Source organism: Nannobrachium achirus (assembly GCF_963921795.1).
Source record: "Nannobrachium achirus genome assembly, chromosome: 12".
NCBI classification, from domain to species: domain Eukaryota; kingdom Metazoa; phylum Chordata; class Actinopteri; order Myctophiformes; family Myctophidae; genus Nannobrachium; species Nannobrachium achirus.
Window position 1 is genome coordinate 58,761,136 of NC_137832.1, and position 10,803 is coordinate 58,771,938.

At 40.8% G+C, this 10,803-nt stretch overlaps 2 protein-coding genes across 2 annotated transcripts; both read right to left on the reverse strand.

Annotated features, from left to right (window-relative positions):
* Nucleotides 1–1,405: 1,405 nt before the first annotated feature.
* Nucleotides 1,406–6,785, reverse strand: LOC308296015 (uncharacterized protein). The gene is made up of 5 exons (XM_080739124.1): nt 6,499–6,785; nt 4,574–4,737; nt 3,949–4,194; nt 2,856–3,056; nt 1,406–2,424 (listed from the first exon to the last, which is right to left on the reverse strand). The coding sequence occupies exons 1-5, from the start codon at nt 6,768–6,770 to the stop codon at nt 2,234–2,236; spliced, it is 1,074 nt and encodes a 357-aa protein (XP_080595250.1). The 5' UTR covers nt 6,771–6,785; the 3' UTR covers nt 1,406–2,233.
* Nucleotides 6,786–8,163: 1,378 nt separating this feature from the next.
* ier3ip1 (immediate early response 3 interacting protein 1) lies at nt 8,164–10,514 on the reverse strand. Its single transcript, XM_080739121.1, has 3 exons — nt 10,379–10,514; nt 9,393–9,494; nt 8,164–8,457 (listed from the first exon to the last, which is right to left on the reverse strand). The coding sequence occupies exons 1-3, from the start codon at nt 10,467–10,469 to the stop codon at nt 8,402–8,404; spliced, it is 249 nt and encodes an 82-aa protein (XP_080595247.1). The 5' UTR covers nt 10,470–10,514; the 3' UTR covers nt 8,164–8,401.
* Nucleotides 10,515–10,803: the final 289 nt, after the last annotated feature.

The window sequence follows — 10,803 nt, forward strand, 5'->3', positions numbered from 1 at the left end:
TTGGTGTTCCCTTCATGATTATTATTTCTGTACCAAAATCTTACATTATTTGCATGAAGCAACCATCTTAATTTATCTAGCCAATATAGGGTGGTACCATCTGGTAATACAATGGGCTATAATCTGACTAGCTCTAATAAATCATACAATTTAGAAATGCACAAAAACAAAATCAACTGATATTTCTTTATTTTAAAAAGTCATGTTTGACAAAATGTAGAATAGATTTAGTGTTATTACTATCCATTATATTCCTCTCCACACCACCATACAGGAAAGTCGCTGTATCAAGTATGCGTCTCAAAAATTCCAAACAATATCACAGAATTTGATCAGAGAAGGATGCTCACCAATAGAAGATGCTTTCCACATGCAGCAGATAGAAGTAGATTTCAGTCATGTAGATCCCTTGATACAGCTGATCAACAGAACAGGCAGTCGTATGAATTCAGGTGATGAAACTCTGATGACTTTTCTGGTTATGTGGATTTCTACACGCTACACAGAGACCCTTTTCTTCACTTCCAACCCCTGTCCCTACCTACCCCCACACAATAAGTGTTCCCTCCCACCACCCGTTCCTCCTGTCCCTACAGCTCACAATCTACAAACACAACAGAGATGCATCGAGGGAGTCCTGGGACGCTTCGTGCCAATCGCTTGCGCGAAACCAATACAGCAAGGTTAATTGGGTGTAGCCCTTAAATCAGGGAAGGGGTTGTTAATTGCATCCAAGTGATTTCAGGGATATGGGCATTGGGCACGTATGTCATCTCAAATTGGGATTCACCTCAACTCATTTCGGTATACATGTCCTGTCCAGGGAAATACATTGTGTATGAAATGTGCGATGTGATGTTTGATTTGAGTTGACATATTTGATTTGAAGGACATATTTCCTTCACTCACACTACCTGTAAGAACATGCTAGAACATATTACTCTTTGAAATGTCTGATTCTGTGCAAGGAAGCATGAAAAGCCCCTTCTCTGAGCACCATGTCACTGAATGTACTGTAGTACAATAAATAATACAGAAGAAAAGACTTTCACATACTGTACATGAAAGCTGTAAAACAGGACTATCAAAGGAATCAAATATTCAGAAGCCTCCAGTCCCTGTAAGGACTCTGTCTGCATCAGCCGTTGTCTTATAAATATATATAGTACACTGTTTGACATGATGAGAATACAGATGTATGAAACATACAATACACAAGCCAGTTCATAAGAAACACAAGAAATTAGACAAAATAATATATTTTTATAATATGTGTGATATGCGATGTACAGCATTTTGCAGCCGAGAATATGGAATTCATTATGTCATACTATAATTGTGATCGTCAGGTCGCAAGTTACTATGAAAAGCTCCACCGGCTGTCCCTCCGTCAGTCAGTCAGTCAGTCAGTCAGTAGTCCCTCCGTCTGTCCGTCACGTCACATCACATGCTAAACACATTTTTGGACACTGCTCCTACAGATTTTGCCCTAAAATCACGCAAAGCGGTACACAGTATCTCTAAAGTCATGTCATCAACATGGATCTGTCCCATTTCCCATATTCCCTCCTGATTGGCTATGATTGCCTTCTAAAGTTTGTGTATGCGACCTGGCGGGCACTTATCTCCCGATTAGGGAGTCTTACTGTTATTAAAGGGATATTTCCCTTGTTTTCCTTTCTTTCTTTTTTTTTTTTTCCCAACAAAATTATTAAAAATAAATGAAAAAACACTAGCCTCGTAAACCAGCCTTCTCCGGAAGAATTTGATTTCTGGGAGAGGCAGGTTCACGAGACAAAAATAACACGGCCTCCTCGTGTATTACGAGAGCAGTATGAGTCACCAGAACCAAGGACGGGTGTTTTAGAGTTTGAAGTTACAATGGGTTTGTATATTATCTAAATATTGAATCAAGCAACTTAAAACTGTCCCGGGTGTTCCAAAAAGCCAGATTAGACGATAAAATTACCAAAGGTTTTTCTTTTTTAAGTGAAATATCCCTTTAATAATAAAAAAAGATGCATTATATTTGAACAGTTTTTGAACATGGCAGTAATCCCGTACATTTCATTTACTGTAATTATGGTTGTAATGGTGACTGAACTGGAATGAAACACGGCCAGTAAAGCCCAGTTATTGAGTTATACTGGAATTAGCAGTAGTCTTTGATTAATCAGAAACAACTCATTGCAAAATGTTCCCTGATATAACTGAATACAATAATAAACACTAATCAAGCCCTACTGATGGTTCCAGTCATGTTGGGTAACCTGGTTTTGTGTTGCTCCATTTGGAAAGTTAGTCCTTGGGACGAAGACTCCTCTGGCGTGGTCCCCCAGAAAGTGATCTCCACCTTGCCTGGTACTGACAGGGGCTCCTTAAACTGGGCTGTGACAGAGATGGGGGCTCTGATGGCTTCGGTCCCTGATAAAATGAATTAAAAGGGTGTTAAACCTAAAATAAAGGTCTGGTCAAAACAAGAGTCATGGGTTCAAAGAACAAACATGATGATAGGGGTGGGACATGTATAAATGTATTAAATAATCAGCAGATTATATTAAAGAGCAAATTAAACATCAGATGATGATCAGATTTTTATCATATCTTTAATATGGACCCTGTCCATAAGGATCATACACAATAACTGTTAATATTATACAATCATATACCCACAAGAAGTATTCCAAAACCTACTGAAAGAATTCCAACCAGCTTAATATTTATATACAACGTATTCTTATTAAGTTAACAGCAGATTAACGTTTCAGCATCCAAGACTTCCATTGGTGTGTGGAATATTATTCCTTCCCTAACCAGCACAAGAGAATACTGTAAGTGTGTACAGGGTTGTGTACCTTTGTGTTCCTCTATTTCAGCCAGGCAGACAGACAGCATCCAGACACTGGGAGAGCTCCAGCATCTGTAGCCAAAGAGTCTGGCTGGTATTGTGAGGAGATAGTGTGGGAGGTAGTCGAGGAAGGACCAGACACCTGTCAGCCCTGCTATCCCAGGCACTCTCATCTCTATCCTCTTTACGTTGCCTGAGTCGGGCCATTCTGTCAAAAACAAAAAGGACATGAGCAGACAGAAAAACATACACTCTACTTTCTCTTTCTTCCCCTACACATGGTTTAATCCATGTTGGACCTCGCATTTCTATTTTGGGCTTGCCATTATCGCATAGGACGTGAACAAAAATTGCAACAATTTCCCCAAATGTATGCAATTCGCAGAAATTGCCTTTGTACATGTACAAGCTCACAACGTGTCGCATCGTATATCTGCTATTTTCGCAATTCATCATATGACACAAAGTATACAATATGGTTCATCCATCCCATGGAATAATGGAATTTCTCTCAATTCTCTTATTATATATTTTTTAAATATGTTGTTGTCATATGGTATGCTATTCTGTTGACATTTTTGGAAGGGAAATTCTTTTAGAAACATGTGCCTTTATTTTGAACAAAGACTTGGTATTTATTGTCATGTTAAAAGAAAAACCTGTTTAATTTATTTCCTCACTGTGTTTGATCACTTTATTATGATCAACTACTGCTTATGATCAACTACTGCACAACTAAGCTAAGCTAAAACAGGAGCATTAATATGTAGTGGTTATGATTTCATTCTCTCCACTCCCGCAAGCACGCACACCCCTGCTGGCCTTGAGTCGAGTAAAAGAGATAGAGCAAAGTAGAGTAAGTAGTGGCAAATAGAATGACATGGGATGCCATTATATTTACTTAATCTACTTTACCCTCTTGCTCTCTCCATAAAGTAAAATAAAAGTGCTAAAGAATCAAGAACTTAATTGGCTTTTAAGCAGTAAGTATGATTGATTCACTGAAATATTATTTATATTCATTTTTATTTTTAAATAACTCATAGTTTATAATCCTGCCTTAGTTTGGATGAATACATTTTGTGCTGAATATAACTCACTCTCACTGTCGTCCTTCAGTAAGGGTCTGGTGGTGTCCTTGTGGAACTTGTCTGTGGACAGAAGTGTCACTACGCTCTCCCACACTGGCTGACTGGACCGGGAGGAGGCAGAAAGGAAGACATCCACCTCCACACCGCCTTCCACAGCCTGGTACCCCAGGACTCGGACCTGCAGTGTGAACGGACCCTTCTTCAGTTCATCAATTGGCTGCAGGGTTGTCAAGCTCTGGCGCGCACGGATTAGACCTAGTTAATCAATAAAATAGTAGAAAAGATATGTATATATAAAAAAAAGCTTTCATTGTTGCTCATACAGTAATATGCAAAGTTTGCCTCAAGATTCTGGTACACCAAACACAAAAATCTACAGAGCATATTCCAGGCTCAGTTCATATTTACAATTACATAAACAAACAGAAGAGGCTCTTTGAAAGCAAAAAAAGTAGTTAAAATAGTGCAAAAGGTGACACACTCATGTAAGTAAATGACAATTTATTCCGTCTAAAGAGCCTCAGATTTCATCTTTCAGTATGCGAGGCCCTTCTTTTTGTTTATGAACTTTCATTCTGGCCTCTGGCATGTAATTAAGTGAGCAGGTGGTATGTTTCAGTAGACACATTATTACCTGCTGGACTCAACCTGAAGTTGTCATCGCAGAGGACCATGAGTAGCAGGTGTTGACAGAGAGCTTCAGGGAAACACAGTGGGATGTCTCTGTAGTCACTGTCAGGGTAATCCCAGCCATAACCTGCAGCATCGCACCACCGCCTCAGCTGCGGAATCTCAAGCCTTGAAATTAGAGTAGGATTTTGTTAACGTTTAGGTGTAACAGATTAGAACATAGTAGGTAACCAAAAAAAGCACAAATTCACCCAGAACGCACCTAGCCGGTGCTCATTATGCCTGGGGTGAGATTTGGGATGCCTCAAAGTAGAGGACAGTCACAGAGTTAAGCCCTTTGTACACAGGACAGTTGCGTTTTTTTCGTTTGCGGCATGAATAAAACGCATTGGATTTGGTGTGCAAGGCTGTGCGGAATCGGCGCTGCGGATCCAAAAAGGAGTCATAAAAGGAGTGATGAGTTTTTTACCGCATGCGACAAGACGCACGAATCGAACTGGGTTCGATCGAGAAAAAAACGCACGGCGGCAGCCACTCGTCGCACGGCTAATTCGGAGCCGGTGTGCATGAGGTCATAGAGAATCATTGTTTTCTTTTCAAAAAATGAAATTGTCCGTTTTATCCGTGCGGTTAAACGCGCCTGTGTGCAAAGGGCTTAATGCAACTTGCAATCAGTTTACAGTTTAGGCATTTAGCAGACTATTTTAATCCAAAGCGATTTACAATAAGCAGGTAATACATCACTATAATGCACCTGGTCTTCAAGATATGCAAGGAAACAGGGACAGATACCCATGTACCTGTCAGACTACTTCAATAACGTGAAAGACAAACATATTAGGCATATCAAATTCGTTCTGCTGCTATGCCACCAAAATGTGTAATGCCCTTCCAAAACAGTAAAAAGTTGAACTCCTTAACCTTCATCAAATCATTTTTAAATCCCTCTAATCTTAAACACAGAAATGCATTGCTAGTGCTACTAGTGTTGATTGTCCTGTTAATTATTGTGCATTGTCTTTAAATATCTTAATGAATTGCATACACAGGAACCCTAGGTAGAGGTAGCCCTAGAATGTCTCCAATATTCGGTCGATTGACTCTCCGAGTAATCCCTCAGATGTGGAGCCATAGAACGCTCCCATGGCGCGGCGGTTAGCAACTAATCTGCGCGGCACTAAAGTGCTGCGCGCTTCTTGTGTACTCACCCAATAATGTATTCCTCGGCCTGGGAGAACGATATTGTCCTATAGTGTCATATCCATTTGAAAGTTCTGGCTGAAAACGTGTACTTTGTAAAATATCACCACTTAATACGAGCCAACACGGACGACTTATATGACCGGGCGAGGGGCTCGGAATGACTGCTGGACTGAATATATCAAAACTTCCTTTGGGAAGCACAAAACGTACGGGGCACACAATTGACAGGTGCTGTGACTAATCACACCACCTGCGTGATTGTGTGCCCCGTACGTTTTGTGCTTCCCAAAGGAAGTTTTGATATATTCAGTCCAGCAGTCATTCCGAGCCCCTCGCCCGGTCATATAAGTCGTCCGTGTTGGCTCGTATTAAGTGGTGATATTTTACAAAGTACACGTTTTCAGCCAGAACTTTCAAATGGATATGACACTATAGGACAATATCGTTCTCCCAGGCCGAGGAATACATTATTGGGTGAGTACACAAGAAGCGCGCAGCACTTTAGTGCCGCGCAGATTAGTTGCTAACCGCCGCGCCATGGGAGCGTTCTATGGCTCCAGATCTGAGGGAATATACGGAGTATCATTCGACCGAATATTGGAGACATTCTAGGGCTAAGGTAGAGGTAGGTCTTTTTTGTTATCCTTTTAACAGTCATTGTAAATCGTACCTAATAATTGCAAAGTGTTAATTTAAGTATTCAATCAATCAAGTTAAGTAGCTTACCTACAGTTGAGGACAGTGTAGGCAACTTCACACGTCTCATTTCCATCTCTGTACAAGAGACCACTTCTCCTACAAGTGGCTTTGGTGAAGTATTTGATGACGAGATACACCGAGCTTGGAAGCGTTTGACCGTCGTACACCGAATTACTTTTTAGCAGTTTATGAGCGCAGTAAATGCGCCTATAGAATAAATAGATGGAACATGCAGCGAGCGACACAATAACGCTGCTCCGTGCGTGGTTAAAACACCCCATAGTGTTTAATAATGCCATGTTGTTTGTTATGTTGACAATGTGCAGCAACAGTAATGTACGGCACTTGTCCTGGGACAAACAAGGTGAGTTTGCCTAATACCCCAACCCAGACAAAACGAACCGACTCATCTGATGTCTTTCGTCTGATGTATATTTTTTGGACATATCCATCCCAAATCCTTTGCCAGTTTGAATGGCCTATATCAGTATACACTACAGATCCATCTAAAACTATTAATATTGTGTAAAAGCTCATTTTCTTCTGTAATATATAGGCTATATATTTTTTATAACGTTTGATTGATTGATTGATTGATTGATTGAAGGCTTTATTAGAAGTTTGCATAGGAAAATGTACAGATTCATGACGGTACAGTTCACTGGTACAAGGTCTACTAAAAGGAGATCCATGAAAAGACTAAGCTTATTTCAACAGGAAACCATTTAAGTATCTCATATAACATTGAATGACAGACAAATAGAACACAGTACTATGCAGTAGATATAAAGAAAAGGGGGAAAAAAAGAAAACAGTAAGTCTAAACAAACAGTAAGTATATACAAGGAAGGGGCAGGGGAGGGGAGGGTTGGGCTAGGTTTTTACCAGTTGCGAACGGCTGCTGCCTGTAAGTGGTTTTTCAGGGCAATTTTAAAGGATGCTAGTGATCCACACTCCTTTATGGCCTTCGGTAAGGCATTCCACATTTTTGTGGTATAGCATATACGTTCATACTTTAGATTCATTGTGCATGCAGTGAAATATTCAAACGCCCTTTTTTGCTTGCAGCTCAGAAAAACAAATCGCAAAATATATAGAATATTACTCAAAAGGATTTATAATACAGAAATATCACTTTGTTAGTATGTTATGTTACTTTGATAGTATTCTGAGTTTCCAGATGTCCTTTTTTTTCCACCACTAGGTGGCCAAAATGTGAAAAGACACTTTGATTGAGGCACAACACAGATTCTGTGTGGTTCAGACAGGCCAGTTTGCTGGTCAGTTAAACCCAGTAATAACATGGTCAGTACATCAGTTACTTACTAGTTGCGGCTCTGTGGGCAAGTGCCAAGTGCTTCTGGCTAAAGGAAATCATCATCTCCATAAAGCGTGTCAACGAACGGAAGCACAAAGTGCTCTAAAATCCCCGGTTAGATGGCTGTGTTGTCACACACACACACACACACACACACACACACACACACACACACACACACACACACACACACACACACACACACACACACACACACACACACACACACACACACACACACACACACACACACACACACTTGATTTCGTTTAAAGTGCATTGCAAGCTTGTCTGAATAACAAAAGAAAATATAGGCATTTCAACATATTTTATTCAACAATGAAACTGTAAATGCATTGAATTTGTCTGTAAAAATGCAACCATCCCAAATAGCCGTAGGCACTTATTTAGAATAGCTGGGCTGTAGTCTGTCACTGTATACAGTATATAGGACTTGACGAGACATTGCAAAAGGAGTGATTTATAGACTTCTGATCATGCCGACTTAAAATGTCTTCTTTATGCACAGGTGTTCCTGAGTTCACACAAATAGTCTTCTTCGCTGTCAAGCATGTGGTTTTGTCTGCTGGCTTCCAGTCATGTCATCTTGGCTCAACCAAACAGCAGCAGCAGTACGATAACGACAGTATTCACTCCTATCAAGGGCACTGTGGAGGAAGACACAAAGTGGTTTCAGTATATGTTGGCAGTTCTGAATAACGCTGTTCTGTTATTACGTTTTTATTTATTTTTATTTTTTTACAAGTCACTAGGAGACATTACAAAACAAGACAGCCTTCCACTCTGAGCTGTATTACATTTCTTTATATGACCATAAATGCAAACAAGACAACAGACAAATAAGTATATATAAAACACGCGCGCGGCCGCGCGTATATCATGCAACTAGTAACAGTCCCATCCTAATTTACAGTACACTTTAAGACAGAATAAGACATAATAAAGCCATAATAAGAAATAATGTGTTGGTAATTAGAACTAATATGTTTTATTAGACAGAAACAAAGACAGAATAGCAGAAAGAGTGAATACATTCTCCGGCACCGGCACCTGCCGAGATATATATATATATTTTTTTTAAACACACACACACACACACACACACACACACACACACACACACACACACACACACACACACACACACACACACACACACACACACACACACACACACACAAGTGAACCTCTGAGTCTTCTACAGTGAAAAGGTGGGTCTTTAGCATGGATTTAAAGATCCCTAGGGTGGGGGGCAGCTTTGATCCTCAAAGGGAGTTTGTTTGTTCCACAACGTTGTGCCAACACAGCAAAGGCATGGTCACCCGCCCTTACTGTGCTAGAGCATGGATTCTGATTGTCAGATCTGAATGACCTGGTGCTGGGATATTGGTCTGAGTTCTATTTGCAATATGTACAAAGAAATAATGTATTGCATGTTTCCTACTGAGATAGAGCGTGTGTGTGTGTGTGTGTGTGTGTGTGTGTGTGTGTGCGTGTGTGCGTGTGTGCGTGCGTGCGTGCGTGCGTGCGTGCGTGCGTGCGTGCGTGCGTGCGTGCGTGCGTGCGTGCGTGCGTGTTGTACCTCTCATGACTGTTCTGACAGATCGGATAAGGTTCATGAGTTGAACTCTGATGCCTGGTTCATCGCCGAATCCTCCAACACTTTGGTCCACACCCCAGCCAACTATTAAATGGAAGGAAAATAATCAGCACAATAAATGGGTGTACAGACAGATACATACCGTAGCCTTGATTATAGACAAGTTTAGCATTATGCTGAATTAAAATGTGTGCAAACGTGACCAGCCACCATGAATGTGAACAATACATTTGTGACGGGGTCCACCCTATGTTCTCCAGGTTCTATGTTCCCCACCCACCCTCCCTCCCCACAAAAAGGTTATATGTTCCCCGGCACCAAAAAAAAAGGATCTACTGTGCCCAGGTGCCCAGTTGCCATGCAGGTACTAAGATGTCTCCACCCCTAAGTGCCCACATGTCCAGGTGCCCACTCGCCCAGATGCGCAGTCATAACAAAAGTACATGGTGTCTGTCCAGATGTCCCTAGTGCCCCCCGTCACACTAGTATTCGTCATTCTCCCCATTATTGTGTTTTGAGTTTAATTAATAAAAAAATAGAAATTAATGTTTCCCATGCATTTTTGGATGAGGGGGGAAGATAGAACCTTTTTTATTAAAGTTGAATGGGGAACATAGAACCTTTTTTTGTGGGGTAAGTGGGGAACATAGAACCTGGGGAAGATATGACCTTTTGTGACAACTTGTTACAGAAATTTAGAAAATGCCCTACTTTTTTTCATATACAAGCGTTATATACTATAGGCTACTGTATTCTATTGTATTTCTGATTACGCTCTACACTTAATAAAAGTGTGTAAAGCGCTGGCCCACAATTTGACAGGGCCTTGATCACAGAAATAAAAGTATATATAGGTTTAACTCATCCACTGACTAACTGCCCAGAAGCTAGCGTCACACACGTTAGCTTAACTTTAGAAGATTTCATCAAAGCACGTCAGGCATATCACGTTAAGAACAAGCACTTACTTTTACTAAGAAACCTCTCTTCATGCAACACAGCAACGGCGTTTACACACAAAATAGCCGCCTGAATAAGCGAATATAACGTAAAAGCCATGATGTCTCTTCTTGGCCCCTAGAAAAGGAGCTCTATTATTTTCTTCTGACGTGTAGCGTACGGTATCTGGCGAGGGACAACTCGCAACTGAACTGGTATCGCGTTGCGACTTACGTTGGTAGAATACTAACCTCGCCTACCAGGCTTTAGTAGAATACTAGAGCAGCAATGGTACTCAAAATGGTCCGGGGACCCCCAGAGGTCCTTGGGGAGATTCAAGGGGGTCCTAAAAAATGTGTCAATGTACAATCAAATAGTTGTAAAGACCTTAAAGGAGTAGTTCACCCCAAAATGAATTTGTTTTTCTATTGATTACTCACACACCATGGAGAGA

Bases quoted from the DNA above. Each gene is read 5' to 3' on its own strand.
- LOC308296015 (XM_080739124.1), bottom strand. From the start codon at position 6,770: ATGGCATTATTAAACACTATGGGGTGTTTTAACCACGCACGGAGCAGC. The intron at 4,738-6,498 runs GTAAGCTACTTA...TCTAATTTCAAG, and splicing joins TACACTGTCCTCAACTGTAG to GCTTGAGATTCCGCAGCTGA. The intron at 2,425-2,855 runs GTACACAACCCT...TCATTTTATCAG, and splicing joins TGAAATAGAGGAACACAAAG to GGACCGAAGCCATCAGAGCC.
- ier3ip1 (XM_080739121.1), bottom strand. From the start codon at position 10,469: ATGGCTTTTACGTTATATTCGCTTATTCAGGCGGCTATTTTGTGTGTA. The intron at 9,495-10,378 runs GTAAGTGCTTGT...TCCATTTAATAG, and splicing joins AGAGAGGTTTCTTAGTAAAA to TTGGCTGGGGTGTGGACCAA. The intron at 8,458-9,392 runs GTACAACACGCA...CTTCCTCCACAG, and splicing joins TGTCAGAACAGTCATGAGAG to TGCCCTTGATAGGAGTGAAT.